This window comes from Synchiropus splendidus, chromosome 3 (genome assembly GCF_027744825.2).
Source record: "Synchiropus splendidus isolate RoL2022-P1 chromosome 3, RoL_Sspl_1.0, whole genome shotgun sequence".
Lineage (NCBI taxonomy): Eukaryota > Metazoa > Chordata > Actinopteri > Syngnathiformes > Callionymidae > Synchiropus > Synchiropus splendidus.
The window spans coordinates 36,453,715-36,480,112 of NC_071336.1; the positions used below are offsets into that span (position 1 = coordinate 36,453,715).

At 57.4% G+C, this 26,398-nt stretch overlaps 3 protein-coding genes across 10 annotated transcripts in view; 1 reads left to right on the forward strand and 2 right to left on the reverse strand.

Annotated features, from left to right (window-relative positions):
- Positions 1-4,577: 4,577 nt before the first annotated feature.
- Positions 4,578-6,329, forward strand: chodl (chondrolectin). Its single transcript, XM_053861203.1, has 8 exons — positions 4,578-4,968; positions 5,156-5,331; positions 5,393-5,529; positions 5,587-5,744; positions 5,811-5,858; positions 5,918-5,986; positions 6,053-6,149; positions 6,211-6,329. Exons 1-8 carry the CDS (start codon positions 4,896-4,898, stop codon positions 6,290-6,292), a joined length of 840 nt encoding a protein of 279 aa, XP_053717178.1. The 5' UTR covers positions 4,578-4,895; the 3' UTR covers positions 6,293-6,329.
- On the reverse strand, positions 6,302-15,630 carry LOC128756566 (zinc finger protein 83-like). Of its 5 annotated transcripts, none has more exons than XR_008414264.1 (5): positions 14,160-15,630; positions 13,042-13,232; positions 12,491-12,832; positions 9,409-11,557; positions 8,136-8,271 (listed from the first exon to the last, which is right to left on the reverse strand). XR_008414264.1 is itself a non-coding variant. In XM_053861201.1 (4 exons), the coding sequence occupies exons 2-4, from the start codon at positions 9,089-9,091 to the stop codon at positions 6,393-6,395; spliced, it is 1,848 nt and encodes a 615-aa protein (XP_053717176.1). In that variant the 5' UTR covers position 9,092; positions 9,323-10,257; the 3' UTR covers positions 6,302-6,392. The 5 variants fall into 5 exon arrangements, 2 of the variants coding, with proteins under 2 accessions (XP_053717176.1, XP_053717177.1); XR_008414265.1 differs by having other exon boundaries at positions 8,143-8,271; positions 9,323-11,557; positions 12,548-12,832; XR_008414263.1 differs by having other exon boundaries at positions 8,143-8,271; positions 9,323-11,557.
- A 146-nt stretch (positions 15,631-15,776) lies between these two features.
- The window catches only part of LOC128756565 (receptor-type tyrosine-protein phosphatase mu-like), a 28,785-nt gene continuing 18,163 nt past the window's right edge, over positions 15,777-26,398 (reverse strand). For 2 of the 4 annotated variants that reach the window (XM_053861200.1, XM_053861197.1), the window contains 19 exons: positions 24,632-24,735; positions 24,509-24,574; positions 24,207-24,233; positions 23,364-23,375; positions 22,498-22,688; positions 20,681-20,768; positions 20,482-20,558; positions 19,875-19,911; positions 19,708-19,805; positions 19,192-19,308; positions 18,375-18,529; positions 18,173-18,308; positions 17,911-18,060; positions 17,663-17,836; positions 17,468-17,599; positions 17,282-17,407; positions 16,538-16,701; positions 16,323-16,458; positions 15,778-16,258 (listed from right to left, as the gene is read on the reverse strand). In XM_053861200.1, the coding sequence (XP_053717175.1) occupies positions 16,205-16,258; positions 16,323-16,458; positions 16,538-16,701; positions 17,282-17,407; positions 17,468-17,599; positions 17,663-17,836; positions 17,911-18,060; positions 18,173-18,308; positions 18,375-18,529; positions 19,192-19,308; positions 19,708-19,805; positions 19,875-19,911; positions 20,482-20,558; positions 20,681-20,768; positions 22,498-22,688; positions 23,364-23,375; positions 24,207-24,233; positions 24,509-24,574; positions 24,632-24,735 (2,044 nt within the window). In that variant the 3' untranslated portion in view covers positions 15,778-16,204. Of the gene's footprint in view, positions 16,259-16,322; positions 16,459-16,537; positions 16,702-17,281; positions 17,408-17,467; positions 17,600-17,662; positions 17,837-17,910; positions 18,061-18,172; positions 18,309-18,374; positions 18,530-19,191; positions 19,309-19,707; positions 19,806-19,874; positions 19,912-20,481; positions 20,559-20,680; positions 20,769-20,913; positions 20,923-22,497; positions 22,689-23,363; positions 23,376-24,206; positions 24,234-24,508; positions 24,575-24,631; positions 24,736-25,394; positions 25,428-26,398 lie in introns of all 4 variants that reach the window. The other 2 variants (XM_053861196.1, XM_053861198.1) reach the window with 2 other exon arrangements.

Consider the following 26,398-nt stretch of genomic DNA (forward strand, 5'->3'; position numbering starts at 1 on the left):
CTCATCTTCCTCACCTCACCATCATCTTCCTCACCTCACCCTCATCTTCCTCACCTCACCTTCCTCACCTCACCCTCATCTTCCTCACCTCACCTTCCTCACCTCACCCTCATCTTCCTCACCTCACCTTCATCTTCCTCCCTCCATCATCTTCCTCACCTCATCTTCCTCACCTCACCTTCATCTTCCTCCCTCCATCGTCTTCCTCACCTCACCATCATCTTCCTCCCTCCATCATCTTCCTCACCTCACCCTCATCTTCCTCACCTCACCATCATCTTCCTCGCCTCACCCTCATCTTCCTCACCTCACCTTCATCTTCCTCACCTTCATCTTCCTCGCCTCACCATCATCTTCCTCGCCTCACCCTCATCTTCCTCACCTCACCTTCATCTTCCTCACCCTCATCTTCCTCACCTCACCTTCATCTTCCTCACCTTCATCTTCCTCGCCTCACCATCATCTTCCTCACCTCACCTTCATCTTCCTCACCTCACCTTCATCTTCCTCGCCTCACCCTCATCTTCCTCACCTCACCTTCATCTTCCTCACCTCACCCTCATCTTCCTCACCTCTCCATCATCTTCCTCCCTGCATCATCTTCCTCGCCTCACCATCATCTTCCTCACCTCACCCTCATCTTCCTCACCTCACCTTCATCTTCCTCGCCTCACCATCATCTTCCTCACCTCACCTTCATCTTCCTCACCTCACCATCATCTTCCTCGCCTCATCCTCATCTTCCTCACCTCACCTTCATCTTCCTCGCCTCACCCTCATCTTCCTCACCTCACCTTCATCTTCCTCGCCTCACCCTCATCTTCCTCACCTCACCTTCATCTTCCTCGCCTCACCCTCATCTTCCTCACCTCACCTTCATCTTCCTCGCCTCACCCTCATCTTCCTCGCCTCTCCATCATCTTCCTCGCCTCATCCTCATCTTCCTCACCTCACCTTCATCTTCCTCGCCTCACCCTCATCTTCCTCACCTCACCTTCATCTTCCTCACCTCACCCTCATCTTCCTCACCTCACCTTCATCTTTCTCCCTCCATCATCTTCCTCACCTCACCATCATCTTCCTAACCTCACCCTCATCTTCCTCACCTCTCGATCATCTTCCTCCCTGCATCATCTTCCTCACCTCACCATCATCTTCCTCACCTCACCCTCATCTTCCTCACCTCACCCTCGTCTTCCTCACCTCTCCATCATCTTCCTCACCTCACCATCATCTTCCTCACTTCACCCTCATCTTCCTCACCTCACCATCATCTTCCTCCCTGCATCATCTTCCTCACCTCACCCTCATCTTCCTCACCTCACCCCCATCTTCCTCACCTCACCCTCGTCTTCCTCACCTCTCCATCATCTTCCTCAGCTCACCATCATCTTCCTCACCTCACCCTCATCTTCCTCACCTCACCTTCATCTTCCTCACCTCTCCATCATCTTCCTCCCTGCATCATCTTCCTCACCTCACCCTCATCTTCCTCACCTCACCCTCGTCTTCCTCACCTCTCCATCATCTTCCTCAGCTCACCATCATCTTCCTCACCTCACCCTCATCTTCCTCACCTCACCTTCATCTTCCTCACCTCACCATCATCTTCCTCGCCTCACCCTCATCTTCCTCACCTCACCTTCATCTTCCTCGCCTCACCCTCATCTTCCTCACCTCTCCATCATCTTCCTCCCTGCATCATCTTCCTCGCCTCACCATCATCTTCCTCACCTCACCATCATCTTCCTCACCTCACCCTCATCTTCCTCACCTCACCCTCATCTTCTTCACCTCACCTTCATCTTCCTCACCTCACCATCATCTTCCTCGCCTCACCATCATCTTCCTCACCTCACCTTCATCTTCCTCACCTCACCCTCATCTTCCTCCCTCCATCATCTTCCTCGCCTCACCTTCATCTTCCTCACCTCTCCATCATCTTCCTCAGCTCACCATCATCTTCCTCACCTCACCCTCATCTTCCTCACCTCACCTTCATCTTCCTCACCTCACCATCATCTTCCTCGCCTCACCCTCATCTTCCTCACCTCACCATCATCTTCCTCACCTCACCCTCATCTTCCTCACCTCTCCATCATCTTCCTCCCTGCATCATCTTCCTCGCCTCACCATCATCTTCCTCACCTCACCATCATCTTCCTCACCTCACCCTCATCTTCCTCACCTCACCCTCATCTTCTTCACCTCACCTTCATCTTCCTCACCTCACCATCATCTTCCTCGCCTCACCATCATCTTCCTCGCCTCACCTTCATCTTCCTCACCTCACCATCATCTTCCTCCCTCCATCATCTTCCTCACCTCACCCTCATCTTCCTCACCTCACCATCATCTTCCTCACCTCACCCTCATCTTCCTCACATCACCCTCATCTTCCTCACCTCACCATCATCTTCCTCACCTCACCATCATCTTCCTCACCTCACCCTCATCTTCCTCACCTCACCTTCATCTTCCTCGCCTCACCCTCATCTTCCTCACCTCACCTTCATCTTCCTCCCCTCACCATCATCTTCCTCACCTCACCTTCATCTTCCTCGCCTCACCCTCATCTTCCTCACCTCTCTATCATCTTCCTCCCCTCACCATCATCTTCCTCACCTTACCCTCATCTTCCTCACCTCACCTTCATCTTCCTCACCCTCATCTTCCTCCCTCCATCATCTTCCTCACCCTCATCTTCCTCCCTCCATCATCTTCCTCACCTCACCCTCATCTTCCTCACCTCACCCTCACCTTCCTCACCTCACCCTCATCTTCCTCACCTCACCCTCATCTTCCTCACCTCACCATCATCTTCCTCCCTGCATCATCTTCCTCACCTCACCCTCATCTTCCTCACCTCACCCTCACCTTCCTCACCTCACCCTCATCTTCCTCACCTCACCTTCATCTTCCTCCCTCCATCATCTTCCTCACCTCATCTTCCTCACCTCACCTTCATCTTCCTCCCTCCATCGTCTTCCTCACCTCACCATCATCTTCCTCACCTCACCCTCATCTTCCTCACCTCACCATCATCTTCCTCACCTCACCATCATCTTCCTCACCTCACCCTCATTTTCCTCACCTCACCCTCATCTTCCTCACCTCACCTTCATCTTCCTCGCCTCACCCTCATCTTCCTCACCTCACCTTCATCTTCCTCGCCTCACCCTCATCTTCCTCACCCTCATCTTCCTCACCCTCATCTTCCTCACCTCACCATCATCTTCCTCACCTTCATCTTCCTCGCCTCACCTTCATCTTCCTCACCTCACCCTCATCTTCCTCCCTCATCATCTTCCTCACCTCACCCTCATCTTCCTCACCTCACCATCATCTTCCTCACCTCACCCTCATCTTCCTCACCTCACCTTCCTCACCTCACCCTCATCTTCCTCACCTCACCTTCCTCACCTCACCCTCATCTTCCTCACCTCACCTTCATCTTCCTCCCTCCATCATCTTCCTCACCTCATCTTCCTCACCTCACCTTCATCTTCCTCCCTCCATCGTCTTCCTCACCTCACCATCATCTTCCTCCCTCCATCATCTTCCTCACCTCACCCTCATCTTCCTCACCTCACCATCATCTTCCTCACCTCACCCTCATTTTCCTCACCTCACCCTCATCTTCCTCACCTCACCATCATCTTCCTCACCTTCATCTTCCTCGCCTCACCCTCATCTTCCTCACCTTCATCTTCCTCACCTCACCTTCATCTTCCTCACCTCACCCTCATCTTCCTCCCTCCATCATCTTCCTCACCTCACCCTCATCTTCCTCGCCTCACCCTCATCTTCCTCACCTCACCCTCATTTTCCTCACCTCACCCTCATCTTCCTCACCTCACCATCATCTTCCTCACCTTCATCTTCCTCGCCTCACCATCATCTTCCTCACCTCACCCTCATCTTCCTCGCCTCACCCTCATCTTCCTCACCTCACCTTCATCTTCCTCACCTCACCCTCATCTTCCTCACCTCACCATCATCTTCCTCACCTCACCCTCATCTTCCTCACCTCTCCATCATCTTCCTCACCTCACCCTCATCTTCCTCACCTCACCCTCATCTTCCTCACCTCACCTTCATCTTCCTCGCCTCACCCTCATCTTCCTCACCTCACCATCATCTTCCTCACCTCACCTTCATCTTCCTCACCTCACCCTCATCTTCCTCACCTCACCATCATCTTCCTCACCTCACCTTCATCTTCCTCATGTCCGCCCCCTGGTGTGTGTGTGTGTGTGAATATTGTCGAGGAAGCAGATCATCTGGGGATTGAATCACGGAGCCTCTTCGTGTGTGTGTGGAGCCTGCAGTCGGCTCAATACCAAAATCAATAGTGTGTGTGTGTTTCAGCTTATCTGCCCTGGTGGGGACCGATGCTGGACCCCACAGGGTTCAGCCTCAGTTGTGAGCATTCAGACTTCAGAATAACCGGGTTTCACACACACACGCACGCGCCACTCACAGCGTCTTCTGTGAGTGGCGCGTGCGCGCGTGTGTGTCAATCAAAGAGCAGGATGCTGCGTCGCCATGGTAACCAACAGCGGTGATGAGAAATCCATGGGAGGACGGCGAGCGGGATCGAAGCCGTCCGTCTGTCCGTCAACCTGCGCGTGACGCTGCTGCCGCGGCAGCCATTAGCCGCTCCGGCTCCAGCGGCCGCCTGTTCTGCTGCGACCTCTGACCTGAGCAGCTGCTGCTTGCACCAGTGTATTGATGGAGCCGGCGACTTAAGTGGATTAAAGAGAGGGAGGGGCGAGCGCGCCGGCGCGCGGGCGGCCACTGGTCACTCGGCTGGAGCTCCTGGAGGAGCGAACATGGTCAGCACGAGCTTCCGCCGCCAGACCTGAAATCTCCTGCAGCACAGCGGTTCAGCGATGTGGAGCCTGGTGCTGCCGGTCGTCATGGCGACGGTGGTCAGCGCCGGCGGCGGCGCTCGCGTGGTCAGCGGTAAGGTCTCGCGCTTCTTTCGGGGTTCACGCACAACTCGGCGCAGACGCCCACACGAGCAGGACCGCCGTCAGTCACGCTTCGACGCGCAGCGCGCGCACTGAAAGGCGCTGCTGCCGCCGGAGCTTGACGAGTCGCGCGCGCGGTGTTTAGAGTGCAACACTGCACTCACTGGCTCCCCCTGCAGGTCAGACGCTGTGCATCGGCCGATCGGAGCGGCGCTGCTACAAAGTCGCGTACTTCCATGACGTGTCGAGTCGCGTGGCGTTCTGGGAGGCGAGCGAGGCGTGCGGCACCGATGGAGGAGAACTGCTGAGCATCGAGAGCGAGGAGGAGCAGAGGGAGGTGCAGGAGCTGCTGGAGGTGAGACTCCCCCCCCCACCCCCCCACCCCCCACGTCGGCTGACCGACATCCCCGCGGCAGGAGCTGCGCTCGGGCTCGGGGGGCGGCATCTCAGACGGCGACTTCTGGATCGGACTGAGCCGCTCGGACGGTCCTGACGGGATCGCGTCCTGTCCCCAGTCGTACCGCTGGACGGACGGCAGCCCCGCCACCTTCAGGTGAGTGTCACGTGACCCCGCGCCTCCCCCGGCACCTGACCGGCCTCCGTCTCCCAGGAAGTGGTACTTGGATGAGCCATCCTGCGGCGGTGAGGCCTGCGTGGTGATGTACCACCAGCCGGCTGCGCGGCCGGGACTGGGCGGAGCTTACCTGTACACCTGGAACGACGACCGCTGCAACATGAAACACAACTTCATCTGCAAATATCAGTCAGGTAGAGCTGCGTCCGCCCGCCGGCCCACCAGGTGTCAGTGTTTTCACAAGCTGGTCTTCTGTCCAGAGCGTCACCTGCTGGAGGAGGACGGCGTCAGCGAAGGGCGGGACACAGGTGTGACGTCACGTCGCGTCAGACTCGATGTGATGACTGACGGTTCTGGGCTTTTCTAGAGCCTGCGCTGGGAGAGGGCGGAGCCACAGAGGACACGCCCCCACAGATGCCAGCGCCCGGCGCCCCAGGTAGGCTGAGCTCCGATGGCTGCGCCAGGTGTTGAGGCCCGAGCCGCTGTGTTCTGCCCCCTGCAGGGACGCTGCTGCTCTACATCGTCATTCCCACCATCCCGCTGCTGCTGCTGCTCCTGGTGGCGGCGCTGAGCTGCTGCGTGCAGACGCTGAGTGGAAGGTGAGCGCCGCCGCCGCCGCATCCGTCACGTTCCACGCTCACCCTCTGGCCGCCTCCACAGCTCCCGCAGAGCCAAGACCACAGTCGGCGCCCCCAACCTGTGGATCAGCAGGGCGCCCCGAGCCGAGCGCATCGCCGTGTGACGGCGCCACGGGGCAGCACTAATAAAGCCCTTCACACGTCCAGCTTGGTCCAAGGCGCTTTATTTTAACCGCTCAGTGCGACAGACTCCCACGCGCTTCCTCAGGTGGGCGCCGCTGGCTCCGCCCCCAGCCGCGTCACAACGGCCTCCTCCTGCTTGCAGGCGGAGGGAAGGTCGTCGTCGTCGTCGAACAGGACAGGCAGAGGCGGCTCGGCCGCCGGGAGCCCCACGCCGTGCATGCGGCGGCGGTGCTGCTGCAGGTTGCCGCGGCGGTTGAAGCGGGCGCTGCAGAGGTCGCAGGCGAAGGGCCGCTCGCCGGTGTGGACGATGACGTGCCGCGCCAGCTGCGAGCGACACTTCTTGTCCTTGCCGCAGATGTGACACACAAAGTTCTCGGGCAGACGGGCGCCGTTGGAGTGGACCAGCTCGCGGTGCCTCTTCAGGTGGCTGAGTCGGCGGAAGCGCCGGCTGCAGAAGTCGCAGGCGTGCGGCCGGACCTCGCTGTGGATCATGGTGTGTCCCGCCAGCAAGGAGCGGAACCTGAAGACCTTCCCGCAGACCGGACACGGGAACGCGGCGGGGGCGGCGGGCGAGCCGACGCGCACCGGCGCCCGGCTGACGGGCAGCTTCAGGTGCACCCGCAGGTGGTGCTGCTTCAGACAGGTGGCGCGCAGGAAGCTGCGCAGGCAGAGGCTGCAGCGGTGAGGCTTGTCGCCGCCGTGCACGCCAGCGTGCGCCACCAGCAGAGCCTCTGACTTCAGCCGCTTGCCGCACACGCCGCAGGGAAAGGCGTCGGGCTGCGGAGACGGGCTGCCATCGCCGTCGGCTCGGGCGGCGTGCACCAGCACCTTGTGGCGCTTGAGCTGGTAGTGGCGTCCGAACTTGCGGCCGCAGATGTCGCAGAGGTGCGGCCGCTCACCCGTGTGCGTCTGCAGGTGGATCTGCAGCTGCGAGCGGCACTTGAACTCTTTGCCGCAGAAGTCGCAGAGCAGCGAGCCCGAGGCTTGAGGCCGGCCGCCGTCCAGGTGGGCCGTCCGCTTGTGGTGCTCCAGGTCGTTGAGCCGCATGTAGGCTTTGGGGCAAAGGTCGCAGTGGTGAGGCTTGACCCCCGAGTGGATGACCTCGTGGGTTTTCAGCCGCGAGCGGCAGTTGAAGGTCTTGCCGCAGACCTCGCAGAGCCAGGTCTGGACCTGCCGCTGCTTCTGGAGCCGGGCCACGCCGTTGGGGTGCAGGCGCGCCAGGTGGTGCTGCAGGTTGTCGCGGCGGTTGAAGCGCAGCTGGCACAGGTGACAGCCGTACGGCTTCCTGCCCGTGTGGATGAAGGAGTGTCGGGCCAGACTGGACTTGTTCTTCATCACCTTCCCGCACACCTCGCACACGCTGCTGTCGGCCTCCAGCTTCAGCGCCGGCACAGGTGCACCCTGGGAGTCGGCCGCTGCGGTGAGGGCGAGAGAGAGAGAGATAGAGGCGGCTGACCAGATCTGTGCACACCCCGGGCACCGCGACCCGCTCCGGCCCAGGGTCGGGGCTGACGCTAACCTGGCAGGTCTGGAGCTCAGGTCCAATGGTTCAGTTCCGCTCCACGCTCACACGTTGAATGCGTCTGACAACAGCATGAAGCCGGATCACACTCACCCGATGGCGGAGTCCACGTGGGGTCACTGACATCTTCCTCCTCCTGCTGCAGCTGCCCCTCCTGCTGAGCATCGGCACTGACTTGATGTTGACGGCGTGACCGCCGGCCCGCCGTGTTCTCCGCCTGCTGCTCTTCTCTCCAGCGGGGCGGGCGCCGGCGCCGCTGGCTTCTGGCCCTGGCCGGTGCTGGGGAGGGGGAGCTGGCAGGGGGGGCGGCGGCGCGTTTGATGCATGGCTTGACATGGCTGCTGCTTCTGGGCGCGGTGGTGCAGTGGCGCAGCAGCGCGCCTCCGTCAGGCCCGTCAGGTCTGACGGACAGACAGGTGAGCAGCACCCCGGACGAGTCTGTGAAGAACACAGAGACACATCAGCACTGGGCTCAGACTCAACAGTGCTCCTTGTTGGACCCGCGAGCTAACGCCGCTAACATGCTGTTTCCCTGCGACGCTGAAGCCGTCAAAAGGTGCGTCACTGTTTAACAGTCCACTTGACACACACGCTGAAGGCAGCACCTAAGAAATGCTCAAAAAATGCCACCACACCGAGAGAAGAGCGATGACTGTAACGGCGTGAGAGCACGGATGGCAGAGACGTGGCAGGGAGCAGATGCAGCACTGTGAGAGCCGGGGGCCACACTGGGGGGGCCACACCGGGCCAAAGAGTGTGTGGCCCCCTGCGTCACTGGAAGGTGGATGGACAGAGGACATGCACGTCTGTCTTGTTCAGATGGTGTGTTCATGGTGCAGCCACACACACACACACACACACACACACACACACACACACACACACACACACACACACACACACACACACCTAGCTGCAAACTTCTCTTCCAGTCGAACAAAAATCATCACCTTCATGGCGCTGGTTTCCAGTCAGCACACGCCCTTCACCACAGTGCAGCTGGAAGCCGACCATGGCCAGGCTCTGGCTCACACATCGGAGCGCTCACTGGACCTTGCATCTCTCTGGTCAGCCAAGCCCTGGACTCACCTGACAGCTGCTGAGTCAGCAGGTCCACCTGGACTCCGGCGTCCCTCCTCTCTGCGGGGTCACTCTGGCAGCCCACCTCCCTCTTCTCCTCCACTGGACTTTCCCACTGGCAGCCCACCTCCCGGCTGCTCCTCACCCCGTGCACCGCTCCTTCAGGGGGTGACGTCATCCTGTCAAGCCCAGAAGACCTGGTTTGAGAGACTAAGGCTTGTTTGAGGCCTGCCCTACTCTTCCGCCACTGTAGTTGACCGAGTGTGGCTACAGGGCGAGAGCACAGAGGAAGCCAGGAAGCAACAGCAAGCACAAGGCCACTCGGAAGCCTTCACATCGTTCACTAAACTCGACGGACGTGTAGCGGACTTCTCGAACTCATGCAAACACGGCGCCACAGCAGGCTCACCGCTGTAAAGCCACTGCCTGTCCCTCGGTTGTTGCGTTAGCAGCGGCCGGCTAACGTGCTAACGATGGCGCTTCAGCCTCACCAACCTGCTGCCTTCGCCGAGGGCGCTCGAATCCCGGGTTCACTTGACGGTCGAGTGATGCGGTGCCTGGCGGCCCCCAAAACAACTGCGAGTCGAAGACCAAACTTAATTTGAAAGAGAAACTTGGGAACTTGGGAAAACCCGCTCGGAGCCAGGCCGCACCGGAAACACTCGCAAGTCCATCGTCGGTGAGTGGCTGCAGCGCCTCTATCTGGCCCGGAAGGTCCACTGCAGCCATTCAACAGCCGCTCATAAAATGCCTTTAATGGTCACAATAATACAGCAGGAGCAACGCTACATTACTGTATATGTGAGAGAGAGGTTAAAGAGGGGCCTCTTGGCGCACCCAGAACACGCCTGAAACTCTTTAGTATTCGTCTCCTTGTGTCTTTTGTGTCGAGTCTGCGAAACCTTTGGTGTGGACGGCGATAACAACAGTCTGCTTCTGAAGAGCCGTCAAGCCCAGGCTTCATGACAGCATCAACTCTGGCTCTGCTACAATACATGCCATTGAGGTTTGTGGCGCTGTTCAGGAGGGGACGTGGCCACGCCAACGTGTTGAGACTGAAGAAGCACCGAGGATGAGCCGAGCGTCTATCAGCTCACACATGAAGATGAAGCTCATGCAAAGTCCCTGCCTGCCTCCTTCCTTGCTGCCAGCCTCAGTCCTGCTACACCCGCCTCACCACAGGCCCCAGACAAAGATTAGGATCCAGGTCACACCGGGATCGACCTTTTGCCCGACACAGAAACACCACACACTGAGCCGCTTTGATCAAGTGCAATTTCAACAGTTTTACTTTGAGCAACTGCTGTTCCAGGCGAGCCACAGGAGCAGAATGAGAACAATCAACTGTGGTCCGAACTCGGGTCCAGACCCATCTGAGTCTCCTCCTCCTTACATGCCAGCGCTTCCCCGTCATCCTCAAAGAGGACGGGCGGGTCGGGGGTGGGGCGGCCCACCCCATGGACCGCCCTCTGGTGCTGCTGCAGGTTGCCGCGGCGGTTGAAGCGAGCCGGGCAGAGGTCACAGGCGAAGGGCCGCTCCCCGGTGTGGATCATGAGGTGCATGCTGAGCTGAGAGCGACACTTCTTGTCTTGGCCGCAGAAGGGACACACGAAGGTCTCTGGGAGACGAGCACCGTTTGCATGAACCGTCTGGCGGTGCTTCTTCAGGTGGCTGACGCGCTTGAATCTGCGGCTGCAGAAGTCGCAGGCGTGCGGTCGAACCTCGCTGTGGATCATGGCGTGTCCCGCCAGCAAGGAGCGGAACCTGAAGACCTTCCCGCAGACCGCGCACGGGAACATCTTTGCCGCGGCTGCCTTGCTTCGCCGGACCTTCATGTGCACCCGCAGGTGGTGCTGCTTCAGGCTGGTGCTGCACAGGAAGCTGCGCTGGCAGACGCTGCAACGGTGAGGTCTGTCTCCGCCGCCAAGGCAAGCGTGAGCTGCCAGAGAGGCCGCCGACTTCAGCCGCTTGCCACACTCTCCGCAGGGAAAAGGCAGCGGGGGCTCGGGCGACGGGCTCACCTCCGGGTCCTGGCTGCTGTGGACCACAGACACGTGGCGCTCCAGGTAGCGCCGACGCCCGAACTTGCGGCCACAGATGTGACAGTGGTGCGGCCTCTCGCCGGTGTGCGTCTGAACATGGAGAGCGAGCTGCGACTTGTATTTAAACTCCTTCCCACAGCGGTCGCAGAGCATGGAGCCGGCGCGCCCCGGAGCGGCCTGGCCATCCACGTGCACCGTCCTCTTGTGGTGGTTCAGCTCATATATGCGCATGTAGGCTTTGGGGCAAAGGTCGCAGCGGTGGGCTTTGACCCCAGTGTGGATGACCTCGTGCAACTTCAAGGCTGAGCGGCAGTTGAAGGTCTTGCCGCAGACCTCGCAGAGCCAGGTCTGCACCTTGCGCCTCTTCTCCAGTTTGGTCACGCCGTTCGGGTGCATCCGGCTCAGGTGGTGCTGCAGATTTCCACGGCGATTGAAGCGCAGCTCACAGAGATGGCAGGAGAAGGGTTTCCTCCCCGTGTGGATGAAGGAGTGCTGAGTCAGGCTGGACTTCTTCATCACCTTCCCACAGACCTCACACATGGTGCTGTCGGGGTCCAGCTTCAGCGCCGGCACGGAGGCATGCCGGCCGTCAGGGCGCGGCTCTGTGGAGGAGGAGGAGAGGGGAGACGACTGTGACTGGGTCAACAACAGAGACAGACTGGGAGTGCGCCATGGTCTGACCAGACGGCACAAACGGTCGGCAGCACGGTGGACGAGCGTCGGAGCCACAGGCTCCAGCTCCACCACTGCAGAGCCCTGACGCCGGACACCTGGCTCAGGTTCAGCGCCGGGGCCACCATGCATGTACAGCATACAGCTGTGGCAAAGCATGCTGGGGACTTTTTGAGTTCATTTCCACTCACTGTAACTGCGGTTAATGTCGCAAGTGATGCCACGTGCTAACGTGGCTGAACTCATGGAGCTGGCTGCCATGAAGTCATGTTTCATTACTTATGTCAACAAAGCTTGCCTGGCTGGCTGCAGGGCCTGCAGCGGCGGGAGCCCACTTCATCCCACTGGCGTGTCCCTGACTAGCTTGGCAACCATGTCAACAGTTGGTTTTGTGTTCATCACTCGCTCTCTCACACTCACACTTGTTTGTTTGTTTTGGAGGAGCAGTTTGTTTACTTCTGCCACGTCGCTGAAACTCCTGCGTGGCACGGCAAGATCAGTCCAGCTACTGGGCTGCACGCTAGCTCGGTCCAGCTATGAACCAGGTCCTCCAGGTCGTGCAGTCCGACCAAGAGAAATACCAAACTTTGGTTTCCTGGACGGTCATGTGACTGCAGCCAGCACTCCACTCCGTGCCGACCTTCGCCGTGACCCGCTGGCTTGGCAGCCTCCCATCAGCAGAGAGGAAGCGGTTGGAACAGGCTGCCAGTGAAATGATGAGCGACCAAAACAGAATCAAAACGCATCAGTCTAAGTCAAGCCACCACACTGCCAGGTCAGACTGCACTGCTCACTCCAGCTTCCTCTGGATTGCCCTCTGTCGTTGCCATGCCTCTCACCTAGCACCGTAGTTGACGCCTCACCTTCTTCAGCAGGAGTCCAGCTGGGATCAGCAGGATCTTCTGTCACAAGCTCCTCGCCTTCTTGCTGATGCGGCAGAGCTTGTCCGGGGGATGCCACACTTGGCTCTGGACCAGCCGCAGCCGGGGCGGCGGGGCTGGAGCCCTGCTGTGGGGCTCCTCGTCTTCTCGCCGCCCTCTTGGGTCCAGCATGCGTGTATGAGGAATCTGACAGGAACTCTGACTGGATGGGACTTCTGATGGTTCTGGTCCGAGTGCGCTTCGGGGTACAGTGCTGCAGCAGGGCGCCCCCATCTGGGCCGTCCGGGCGGACTGAGAAACAGTGCAGCAGCACGGCGGAGGAGTCTGTGGACACACACACACACACACACACACACACACACACACACACACACACACACACACACACACACACACACACACACACACACACACACACACACACACACACACACACACACACACACACACACACACACAGTTGCGCACAGTTGACAGGACGGCTCCTTGTCTTGCGTTTGCTCGTGTGGCTCCAGACATGCTCACTGACTCACCTGACAGCTGCTGAGTCAGAAGGTCCACCTGGACTCCAGCGTCCCTCCTCTCTGCGGGGTCACACTGGCAGCCCACCTCCCTCTTCTGCCCCTGCGGACTCTCCCACTGGCAGCCCACCTCCCTGCTCGGCCTCAGCACTTCCTCGTGGAGCCCTGCAGCCGTGGCCGCACCCAGGTGTGGAGAAGACATTCTGAAAGGACGGAATGTTTGCTCATCAGCCTGAAGAACCAGAGGGACAGTGACGCATGGCTGCGACTGAGTGGGAAAGATTTGTGACACCTCATCTCTTGACCTCACGTGTTCATGCTGTCCTCAGCACCTCACTGGGCAACGCATGGGGAAACAAAGCAACCTCCACTCAAAGCTGCAGTTATCATGAGTTGCTTCATGGTAGTGCGGCGCCCAGACGGGCAGTGTCACGAGGACGTGCCCATGTTTGTCGACCTGGCGACGTGTCTGTTGCATGTGGCGTGTCACATGCGTCCGACACGTATGAAGCTGTCAAAAACATCCCGGCGTCATGTGATGAACCACGTCGGCTGACGCGTGGGCGCAGCATGATCTCCGTGCTTCATTAAAACACATGAAGGCTGCTGATCACTGCTGAGTGTGTTGGCTCTGACATGAGCAAATATGCTGTGCGCGAAGGGTCTCACGTGAGAAAGGTTCATGCAGTTATGGCTCGGGAGGACCTTCCAGCACAGGTCAACATCTGGACCTGGGCTGGAGCTACGCTGCCCTTTCCTTCTCCAGACGCAGAGGAGCCGTGTTCCCATGAACGGGCCGAGGACGGGGCTTCTGATCACACGAAAGCAACAGATGAATGAAGACAACGGCCCCTCCGTATGGAGGTGACGGTCTGGTCCCGGCCGCCGACCAGGACTTTGTCAACAGTTGCACTGGACTGATCAGCGCGAGTCCAGCTCTTTAGTGAGGACCACATAGTCGCACCAAGGTGACAGAACATAGTAGTTTCGGTCGTCGAGTGACTGAAACAGACTCAGGCGTTGACCAAACAAAGTTGTTTCTTCCGGAGCGTTAGCCTTGAGCTAACCCCGTGTCCGCCACTTTACGACGGCGTCTTTGACTCACAGCCCGCCTGGGCCACGGCATTTACCTTCGAGTCGAATCTGGAAGTGAAGGAACTGTTGACGAGCACCAACAGAGTGGAGAGTTTCTTCGAGAAACTCCTGAAACGGGATTCTTCCGCGAGCCTCCGCTGAGTTCTCCTTCTTCTTCTTCTTCTTCTTCTTCAGCAGCCGCTGCCTCCTCACTGCGCCGCCTGCTGGCCACGTTCGGTCCAGTTTCCCTCAACGGAACACAACCATTCAAAGGGATTAGAGAACCGCTCGCGCCACTTATTCTCGTCACAGCGCCAACGCAGCATTCTCAACACGGAACCTTGTCCGACTCCAAATAATGGCTGGCTGCTAAGAAGAAAGAAATCCTTGCTTCCTCTGCAGAAGAGACGAACGGCGGTGGCGGGGCTGGAGCGCCCCCTCGTGACCAGCCGCCCAACATTCGCTAGAACACCGACTCGGAGTCCGGTGTGTTCCATCACTCACGGACCAGAAATGTCGAGCCCAAACGTAAACACTGGAGTCAAGCCCGCATCAGAACGACGCTCCGCAGTTCCACAGTGCTCGTGTAAAGCGAGTATTACGGTCATGCTCAAACGGAGCTGGTTGGAAAGACACGGAAATACTCCTTATTGTTTTAGAAAATCCAACTATTGCTCCCGCGAAAGACTCCCAGGAGGCTAGAGGTCAATGCCATGGGTCATTTCAAAGTGAAAATCCTTCTTCTTGAATGCGGATGTGTCCATGTTTAGAAGTGGCTGATGACACTGTTACCGGACCCGCTTGATCAGTTGTGTGTGACTCGCGCTGCTCACGCTATCCGGCTCTCTGCTTATTCGACCAAGTGTATTTTGTTCGACCCCCAGTTTCAGGTGGCGCCCCCCTCAGCGGCACACACGCGCACCCGAGAATCCCTCAGGACTCGAGCCAGAGCATCTCTGGGAGCCAGCCAGGAAGCTTTCTGGCTTTCAAACATTCATTCTTGTGCGTTTCGTTGCCTTACTGTGGTGGAACACGTCTGTGGGAACACATGGAAGGTTCCCGACGGGTGAAGTACCTGCATGAACGCGGCGTGTCTTCGGCAGTTCGCCATGGTGACCGGCAGAGGGCGCGCGCCGAGCAGTGCCTCGCCAGCAGACCCGGAGCAGGTCCCTCACGCAGTCCGACTCACCCGCGCCGCTGTCATCGCTCAACTCCGCGGACCTTCCCCCGTCAACGTCCACCAGCGCAGCAGTTCATAGACGACAATTCTGACTGGCGTGTCAGCTTGGTGACACGGTATTTAGTGTGACGTCACGAACATACCGTCACCCGGGTGACCTTTTCTCCTCCGCCCTGGGTTCCTCTTTCCATCGTCCACACGGGAACATTTTGAATTCGGTATTTTTCTTTTCTCCCCAAACAGCCTTGTCCGTCTCTCAAGACAAGACGTTTGGCTTCGACAGTTGCTGAAGTCCGTGAGCCCAGGATTCTTTCCGGGTCACGTCACGGTCACGTTGATCCGCGCGGCTCAGTCGGGAAACGCTCCGCGCAGACGCGCGTTCTCCTCACGGTCCTGACGCACGGACACTTAAAGCAGGCGTCAGACAACAGGCGGAAGCTCCGCTGGTGCTCAGTTGCCTGCTTTGTTTGTGTTGGGGATCAAGTGACATTTATTAAATACTTTCATGAACACAGGCCATCAACGAAGGAGCGTTGGCGTAACCATGGTAACACAAGTGCACAGGTGTAAGGACTCCAACAGTTGCTCTGGAAACACAGAGGGTCTTTGCTCAGAGCGCGATACACGTCACCAGCTCATGTGCAGGCCCAGCGCAGCGCCGCGTCTTTTCTACATGTGGTTCTGCAGTAGTGAGGCCCCTGGTGCGAGCACGCTGGTCCGGGGTGGTGACCTCCGGCCGACACCACGGATCCGTCACTCGTCTGCGCATTTACAGGTGAGACGTATTTACAACAGCGATTCACAAAATTTAAATAACACATGAAAGAACAAGAGGTCACGCGGCCGCCGCCATCTTGTGCTGCCGACGGTGGGGAGCGAGGCGCCCTCAGTGCAAACTGCTGCCCAGGACGGAGGCTGTGCTCAGGCAGAGGTCAGGAACTCCAGTGCAACTTCGTAGCAGAATTTATACTGCTCCTGCAAGCACAGGGTGTCAACACGGCGCCGCCCTGCTGCAGCACGGAGGGCGGCAGGTACCTACCAGCAGGTCCACCATGTTGGGCTTGTTGTTCCTCAGGCTCTTGACGGCGTGAAAGACATCGCAGGTCCGTTGCCGTCTCATCATCTCGCACACGTTACTGGCGCAGCAGAAGACTCCACTTCGCCCGCCGCCGTTCCTGGGACACACAGGTCAGCTCTCAGGTAGGTGGGTGAGGTGTGAGGTGTGGGGTGGGGGAGGGGCGGGTCGGGCCTTACAGGCAGTGCACCACTGAGCGTCCGTCCCCGCCGTCGTACTCCTCCTGCCACTTGTTCACCTGGTGCACCAGCTTCAGGAAGGAGCGCTTGGAGGCCGGCGTGTCCCGGTACATGGGCCAACCCAGGAACTGGAACTGCTGCACCATCCGATAACCGTCCTGGGGCTGTGAGGAGAAGCAGCACACACACCAGACGCTGGGCTGAGACCACGGTGCGGTGCTGCCAGGGAGCGGAGGGAGGGAGGGAGGAAGGAGAAGAGGATGGAGGGATGAAGCACTCGAGGAGGAAGGGAGAGAACAGGAAGAGGAGTCACGGAGGGAGGAAGGACAGAGAAAAGGATGGAGGGATGAAGCACTCGAGGAGGAAGGGAGAGAACAGGAAGAGGAGTCACGGAGGGAGGAAGGACAGAGAAGAGGATGGAGGGATGAAGCACTCGAGGAGGAAGGGAGAGAACAGGAAGAGAGGAAGGATGGAGAAGAGGGACTGAAGAAAGTGTGAGAGGGCGGGTGGAAATGCGGCTGAGGGAACAAACCACAGTCAACGGTAACAAATGCTAAACTTGGCCCAGGCAGAAATCAAACACCCTCAGATCTAAATTGGGTGAACAAGGATGAGATGGAGGTTGGGATCAAAGGCACCCCACACGCCAACAGCTGGGGTGTGCAAATCAAACAACCCCAAAAGTGAAACTTTGAGTGAAGCAGGAGGAGTGTGGAGCTCTGCCGCGATCGGCTGTGGACGCACCCTGGCCGTGTTGTAAATCCTGAAGATGCGACTGATGACGTCCTCCTCCAGATCGGCTGAGACGAACTCCACCTGCAGGGAGCCCAGGCGGTGGACCCCGTCCTCGGGCCAGTACTGGGGACAGAGCTTGACACACAGAGCGGGTCAGGTCACGGCGGCTTCCCTCCAGCCAGTCGCCTCCCTCACCTGGGCTGGGTCCACGTCGTTCAGCATGATGATGGACGTGCAGTGGTAGTCCAGAACCAGGCGCCAGAAATCTTTGACCGTGTTTGGAAGAGGATGCTGGGTGACGATGAAAGCTGAGGGCTGCTTGAAGCTCTGGCCAGAGAGCGGCATGATGAGGAAGGGGGGGTGGGTGGGGTGAGGTTGAAGGTGACTCACATCCATCAGCGCAGCGTTGATGTAGTTGGAACTTTCTCCATCGATGGTGATGAGGAAGGGCAGGCAGCGGTCAGGCGGCAGGACGTCCATGCAGCGGTTCTTCTCGTGATTCCTGGGCAGCAGGGCGATGCTGCAGTCCTCCACACGCAGCGTGGGCGTCACCATGTTCAGCGTCTGAGGAGGAGAAGAGCAGCCAGGCTGTCACAAGGCGGGGTATGGGGGGGAGGGGGTCACACGCAGGCAGGTACCCTGAACTCGTCCTTCATCTGACTGGAGTTGGTCTGAGGGTCCAGCCGATTCATCTCGTAGTAGACGGAGCGCAGCTGACTGGTGGGGATGGCGGTGTCGCCGCAGAGGCAGGCCTCCAAGATGGCGTCGTGGATGAAGACGTACTGCTCCTGCCGGTCGCACACAGGGAGAGTTGGAGTGAAAGAAAGGCTCCACAGAGCCCCTGCTGTGAGAGCACTTCTGCTGCTCTCCTCATAGGTCCGTGTGAGGTCCTCAGTTTACCTCTGTCTGGACCATGTTGACGCGCCGTGCTCTCAGCTCCCTCACACAGTTGTAGATGTCCACCACACCCTCGCGCTCGGCCATGTCCAGCATGATGTCGATGACCACGTAGCAGCCCGTCCGCCCGGCCCCCGCGCTGAGACACACACACGCGGGTCACTGGCCTGTTCCACATCACCAGGGAACCTGGAATCAAGGTCACCTGCAGTGGACCACTGTTGGGCCGGCGCTGGGCGGAGTCTTGACTTTGATGCGGCGGATGAAGCCCAGCAGGCCTGTGGCGTGAAGTGGCACCCCGTGATCAGGCCACCCCGTGAAGTGGAACTGCCGGATCTCTCGGATCTCAGCCACGCCCCTCTGATACACACACACACATAGAGGTGTGTTTGAGGAGGTCCTCATGAAGTTTGGGTGTCCTGTTTGTGTTTTGTCTGTGGGTGTGCGTGAGAGAGAGAGTGAGAGAGAGAGGGAGGGAGAGAGGGAGGGAGAGAGAGAGGGAGAGAGTGAGGGTGAGAGAGAGAGAGAGGGAGAGAGAGAGAGGGAGAGAGAGAGGGAGAGAGGGAGAGAGAGAGAGAGAGAGAGGGAGGGAGGGAGAGGGAGAGAGGGAGAGAGAGAGAGGGAGAGAGAGAGGGAGGGAGGGAGGGAGAGGGAGAGAGGGAGGGAGGGAGGGAGGGAGAGAGAGGGAGAGAGTGAGGGTGAGAGAGAGAGAGGGAGGGAGAGGGAGAGAGGGCGAGAGAGAGAGAGGGAGAGAGTGAGGGTGAGAGAGAGAGAGGGAGGGAGGGAGGGAGAGGGAGAGAGTGAGGGAGAGAGAGAGAGGGAGGGAGGGAGGGAGGGAGAGGGAGAGAGTGAGGGAGAGAGAGAGAGAGGGAGGGAGGGAGGGAGAGGGAGAGAGGGAGAGAGAGAGAGAGGGAGAGAGTGAGGGTGAGAGAGAGAGAGGGAGGGAGGGAGGGAGAGAGAGAGGGAGGGGGGAGGGAGAGAGAGAGGGAGGGAGGGAGGGAGGGAGGGAGAGAGGGAGGCACCTTCTCCACAGCGAAGCTCCTGACCACATATTCCGACAGCAGCTGAGTCTCGATCAGAGTCACTTTCATGTCTCCATAGATGTCGGAGTCATCTGGCCAGTATTTACAGCACTTCACCTGGACACACACACACACACACACACACACACACACACACACATTTGAAGCAGGACTCTGGACCAGACTCAGACTCAGTTGTTTGGAGGTGTGAACATAAACACAGTTGATATTAAAATCTCATTAGAAAACAATTAGGAGCTAATTACTGGTGGGTAAATGAGATGGTCTCTATGGCAACAGATGAGCTGAACAGTGGTATGAATAAATCATGGATTTGTTGGTGTTTGGCGTGTGTGTGTGTGTGTGTGTGTGTGTGTGAGCGGTGAAACCCAACCATTGGTCAAGAGACTGGTGCCATAATCACCTGCTGTCAGCCTCTGGTCCACCAGGGTCTTGGACTCGCAAAGGTCAAGTTCACCGTGCGTGTGTGAGTGTGTGAGAGTGTGCGTGACTTACCCGACCCACCTCCACCAGGTTCGTCACCATGACGATCACAGCTGTGTTCTCCTGCCAAACCATTCGCCAGAAATCACACACCGTCTCCTGCATTGGACCTGGAGACGCAGGCAACGCTGCGTCAGTGACGGCATCTCAGCAGGGTCAAAACAACCGCAGCCACTCACCTTGTGTGGCGATGTAGTGGTTGGGCCGATGGTAGCCCTGCAGGAGACAGCCAGGGTCACAGCCAGGTCAGAGAGCGCCATGCACTCACGTCAACACGTGTTCCTGTGAGGACCTCTGACGGCCATCGCCCTTTCCCCAGCCTCTTCCCCTGAACCTCACCCTCCAGGACACTGAGCCAGACTGAGACCAACTGCTTTCACTGAGGTTTTAAGCCTCTAAACCTTGTGAGGACAGGCCCAAATGTCCTCACAAGAAGGAGGCCTGTCGAGACTAGGTCCTCACAGGTTTGGCAAAAAAAAGGTTTGGCATGGCCGGACACACAGCCACACACACTCAGGCAAGCGGGACCAGCAAAATGTCCTCGTGAGGTATGTTTCCAAGACTTGGTTGGTCCTCACAAGTATAGCTAAAGCAGGTCCACGCACACACACACACACACACACAGTGTTTCTGTTTGTTTACACAGTCTACACCACCAACATCCAAGATCACGACCGTCGTCATGGAAACAAAGTCGAAGAGAATATTTCAGTTTGACCTTTAAAGAAAAGTAAGTATTTACTTTCCGCGCACGTGTGTGTGTGTGTGTGTGTGTCCGTTACTCACGTCCACATAGTTGGCATTGATGTAGTCGGAGCTGCTCTCTCCATCCTGAGGCTGCAGCCGCACGCGAGAGTGGTCGTCTGCCTCACACACAAACACTCTTCAACAGTTACTGACTGGCAGGTAACCACCGCTCACGACTCTCAAGCCTGACCACGCCCGTGCGTGTGTGTGTGTGTGTGTGTGTGTGTGAGGCACATACAGGCGATAATGTTGCCGTAGCGGTTCTTCAGCCGGTTCTCGTCCTTCTTGGCCGAGTCCCAGGGCGCAGACTGACCCTCAAAGAAACCCTGAAACGGAACAAGAGGATTCAACACCTCCCCGCCAGCCCACTGCTCTTACGGGGGCCACACACACAGACAGGACTGAGGGCCAGTCAGGCCCAGACAACAAGCCGAGGTCGGACCTTCCACGTGGGCGAGAAGGGGGTCTTACCTCGTTCAACTGTCCGATCACAGCACAGAAGCAAGGGAGGAAAGCAGAGTCAGACAGACGCAACAATGAAGCATCACATGCTCCCAAGCAAACGGGAGGGGGCTGGGGGGAAGGGTTGTGTGGGGGCCACAGCCGAGAGTGGAAAAGTAAAAACACTGAGGAGCTGTGCAAATGGAGAGTGAAATGATTCTGAATGTGGACTCAGTATGTCAGTATGTATTATGGATCAGGCCTGAGGGCAGCCTGCTGGCAACTCTCTCACACACACAGCTCCACACACACACACACACAGCTCCACACACACACACACACAGCTCCACACACACACACACACAGCTCCACACACACACTCACTCACACACACACACACACAGCTCCACACACACACACAGCTCCACACACACACACACTCACGCACACACACACACAGCTCCACACACACACTCACGCACACACACTCACGCACACACACACTCACACAGCTCCACACAGACACTCACGCACACACACACACACACAGCTCCACACACACACACAGCTCCACACACACTCACACACAGCTCCACACACACACTCACACAGCTCCACACACACTCACACACAGCTCCACACACACACACAGCTCCACACACACACACACACAGCTCCACACACACACTCACACAGCTCCACACACACTCACACACAGCTCCACACACACACACAGCTCCACACACACACTCACACAGCTCCACACACACACACAGCTCCACACACACACACACTCACACACACACACACACAGCTCCACACACACACTCACGCACACACACTCACGCACACACACACTCACACAGCTCCACACAGACACTCACGCACACACACACACACACAGCTCCACACACACACACAGCTCCACACACACTCACACACAGCTCCACACACACACTCACACAGCTCCACACACACTCACACACAGCTCCACACACACACACAGCTCCACACACACACACACACAGCTCCACACACACACTCACACAGCTCCACACACACTCACACACAGCTCCACACACACACACAGCTCCACACACACACTCACACAGCTCCACACACACACACACACAGCTCCACACACACACTCACACAGCTCCACACACACACTCACACAGCTCCACACACACACACACACAGCTCCACACACACACACACACAGCTCCACACACACACACACTCACTCACACACGCACACACACAGACATGCATCTAAACACACACACGTTTGTTTTTCTATCCTGGTGGGGAGATTGTGGGGACCTCTCCTGGCCATCACCCTTTCCCCAGCCTCTCCCCCAGAACACAAGGCTCACCTGAGCCAGAACCCAGTTATGTTGAAGTCTTCATCCTCAAATTGAGGCTTAACCTCAAGAGGACCAGCCAAATGTCTCCACAGTGTCATTAGGTCCTCATAAGGATAGTGTTTTGTCAAGAATGGGTCCCCAAAAAGTAGGATCAGCAAAGTCCACCACGACACTCCTAGTTTTGCACCATTAGCTGGAGGGAAGATCTATAATGTATCACATGCGCAGCGTGCGTGCGTGTCCTCACCTCGTACTCCTCCTTGAAGCCGTAGCCTTCAGAACACTTCATCTGCGTGATGTGCTGCAGCAGGTCGGCCACCCGGATGGCGGGATGCAGCTGACCCGTCAGGTAGTGCGGCGCCTCCCGCTCCGCCTCCCGCTGCTGGTAGTGGGACTGAACCAGGCTGCTGGTCTCGCTGCTCATGGTGTGGCTGTCGTCTGTGAAAGCCACAACAATGTGGAGGCCGTGACCACTTGGTCCGGACGGCAGGTGCGACAGCACACGGGTGACTGAGGACACCGCCACACCACACCACAAGCATCATGGAGACGCTCGACAAAACAAGCGCCCAATGGAGACAGACACATTGTTGTCATGGACACAACCAGAAACACACGGTGACTACACTCGTAACACAACAAACAGCTGAATCGCCACCACAACAAACACGCTGTTGGCAGGGAAACTGCCCTCGACACGGACCCCGCAGCCACACTGACAACACAGCGACCGCGTTGCCGCTGTGACGCACGTTTTCCACACCATCACTTCCACGTTCCCGTCATCATGTTGGGGCGGGTGCTGGTTGCCATGGCTACTGTCAACCCACTTAAAGCAGGGCGAAACTGTGCTGACTCCAACTCTTACACCGGCGTGAGCCCGTCACCCGGACTGGGCCGCAACACCTGGATTGGTTGCACTGACCTCTGACCCTGCTCTGTCTCACCTGGCAGCTGCCTGACCAATCAGACGCTCTCTAGCAAAAACAGCCCACCCACTCAGGGATGAGGGAGGTGGTCATGTGATGAGGTGACAGTGGGTGTGGCTCCATGGTGACATGACCCCGCCCCAAAACAAATGACCCCGTTCGCCCCAAATGTCAATCAACTTACCATTAATAGGCACTTTAGAGAGAACAGGTGGAGAGAGAGAGAGAGGAGACATTGTTTAGCAACAACGGAGCTTCAGTGAGCTACAGAGACACACACTTGCCAACTAGCTCGCTTGCTAACAGGCTCATTTGCTAACTAGCTCTCTTGCTAACTAGCTCGGTTTCTTGCTAACTAGCTAATTTGCCCACTAGCTTGCTTGCTAACTGGCTCATTTGCTAACTGGCTCTCTTGCTAACTGGCTCATTTGCTAACTAGCTCGCTTGCTAACCGCCTCGCTTGCTAACTCGCCTGCTTACTAACTAGCTCGCTTGCCAACTGGCCCACGTGCTAACTAGCTGGCTCGCTCACCGGCTGGTCTAGCGTCTAGGCCTGTCTGAGGGCTTCATACAAGCCAGTCGTGGACTGGGGGTGAGGTCATAAAGACGTCGGCATGCAGAGGTCGGGGGTCACACACAGACCATGACGTGGTGAGGTGGATGAGGTGACGCCTGCTGCCTCCCTCCCTTCCTCCCCCCTCGCTCCAGCCGCTGCCCTCCTCACAGAGAGGCGTGAGTTTCGAGCCACAGCGAGCGCCAGGCCGCTCACCAACTCGAGAGCAGGTCCGCGGCGCAGGACGCCGCTCCACAGCCCGCGTCACAACCGTCCACACAACCTGAGCTCATGTGTCTGCGCACAACATCACCTTCTGAAATGGAGCAGTTTGACAAACATCATGGCAAAGGTGAAGCATGAGTGAATGAATCTGCCTCACCCTCCATCCACCTGTCTATTCCTGCCTGTCTACCTCCTGTCTGTCTCACTGTTCAGACCGTTTTGCTGTGGAATAAGAAAAGGACATCTCACCCAGAATTGCAGTTGGAACCAATGGATCTGAAGAGACACACACACAGGCACAAAAACACACATTCACACAGGACCATTTAGAGTCATTTAGCTGGAGTGGGAGCGAGCGTGGGCGCCCGTCTCTGTCCTGCCTTGTGGGGACCAATTCTTGACACAACGCCTCCATGTGAGGACCAGGTGCCCTTGTGTGGACGTGGGCCTGGTCCAGGTGAGCCGTGTGTTCAGGATGAGAGGCTGGGGGAAGGGTGATGGCCAGGACAGGTCCCCACAAGGACAGAGAGAGACCGGCGTGCGTGTGTTACCTGGGAAGTAAGACGCCTGAGCACCAACGTTTGTCTTCAAAGTGAAGGAGGAAGGAGACGACAGACCTGCAGAAACACAGCAACATGAGACACCTGCGTGCGCGTGCATGTGGGCAGACTCACTGCGCGTGTGTGTCTCCATCAGCGTGGTGTGTTGCGAGCTGTTGACCATCAGAGTCATTTCCTGCCTGGAGCTGAGAGTCTCCTTCCTTTTCTTGGCCAACTTCCTGCAGACAGACGCACCGTGTCAGAGCCAGCCACGGTCACATGACCCCCCCGCTGCTCAACCCCCATTAAAAGCTTCCATCATCCAGCACAAACAGAAAAACACACTTCAATTTAAGAGCCCCATATTTGTCTCTTTCTATTCCGAGTGTGAATGGAAAAAACATCCATTTGTTCAACCTCTCTCTCGCTCTCTCTCTCACACACACACACACACACACATTCCTGTATTGGATGTGAGGACCTCTCCTAGCTAAACACATGGACACTCACCTGGACCCAGTGATTCTGATCCTCTGATTGAGGCTTGTGGGGTCCAGCCATATGCTCCATATTAAGGTCCTCACAAGGAGGTGTTTGGTCAGGTTCCCCACAAGCAAGGTTAAACATATACACACACACGCAGGTGTTGAAGGCCAAAGTGAGAGCGACAAACTTGAGTGTGTGTGTGTGTGGCAGGGGAAAGGACAGTGAGGGCCGCCAGGCACTCAGCCGCCTCCTCCCCCTCCTCTCCTTTGTCTGCTGTTTCTTGGCGAAAGAGCCAGCGGTGATTTTACAGAAACGTGGTGAATTCACACACACACACACACACGCGAAGGGTCAGCGTGTGGCCCTCACAGGGACAGTCAGGGGTGCTGCTGGAGGCTGACAGGCTACTCACAGGTAGTAAGTGTAGGATTGGGAGTGTCCGCGTCTGAGTGGGAGGAGGGGATGAGATGGAGGGAAAGAAACAAAGGAAAAAAAAGGAAAAAAAAGATTAACAGATGAGCTGTGATTGGCCAAACAAGGTGTCAGTCAAAGTCCAAGAGGGAGGGAGGGGCCAGTGAGGCCTCTCACTCAGAGAGCCCTGGTGGGAGGAGTCACGTGGTGCACGACAAGTCACAATCACTTGGTCTGAACCGGAGGTTTCACCAATCTGTCCTTCCCTGCACCGAGGCCCGTGACCCCACAGGCACAGCAGCCGAGAACAAGCACCTCAACCCCTGTCATGCAGAGTCAGTGAAACACCATCGCTGCACACTGACTGCACTGAACACACACTGACTCACACACACTCACACACACACACACACTCGCTTACACACACTTACACACACTCACACAGTCACATACTCACTTACACACACACTCACACACACACTCACACAGTCACACACTCACTTACACACACACACACACACTCACTCACTCACTCACTTACACACACTCACACACACTCACTCACACACTCACACAGTCACACACTCACTTACACAAACACACACACTCACACACTCACTTACACACACACACACACACTCACACACTCACTCACTTACACACACTCACACACACTCACTCACACACTCACACACTCACTTACACACACTCACACACACTCACTCACACACACACTTACACACACTCACACAGTCACATACTCACTTACACACACACTCACACACACACTCACACAGTCACACACTCACTTACACACACACACACACACTCACTCACTCACTCACTTACACACACTCACTCACACACTCACACAGTCACACACTCACTTACACACACACACACACTCACACACTCACTTACACACACACACACACACTCACACACTCACTCACTTACACACACTCACACACACTCACTCACACACTCACACACTCACTTACACAC

Bases quoted from the DNA above. Each gene is read 5' to 3' on its own strand.
- chodl (XM_053861203.1), top strand. From the start codon at position 4,896: ATGTGGAGCCTGGTGCTGCCGGTCGTCATGGCGACGGTGGTCAGCGCC. The intron at 5,987-6,052 runs GTAGGCTGAGCT...TGCCCCCTGCAG, and splicing joins GCCAGCGCCCGGCGCCCCAG to GGACGCTGCTGCTCTACATC. The intron at 6,150-6,210 runs GTGAGCGCCGCC...CCGCCTCCACAG, and splicing joins GTGCAGACGCTGAGTGGAAG to CTCCCGCAGAGCCAAGACCA.
- LOC128756566 (XM_053861201.1), bottom strand. From the start codon at position 9,091: ATGACGTCACCCCCTGAAGGAGCGGTGCACGGGGTGAGGAGCAGCCGG. The intron at 8,272-8,922 runs GTGAGTCCAGGG...TGTTCTTCACAG, and splicing joins GCTGACTCAGCAGCTGTCAG to ACTCGTCCGGGGTGCTGCTC. The intron at 7,727-7,926 runs GTGAGTGTGATC...CCCTCACCGCAG, and splicing joins CACGTGGACTCCGCCATCGG to CGGCCGACTCCCAGGGTGCA.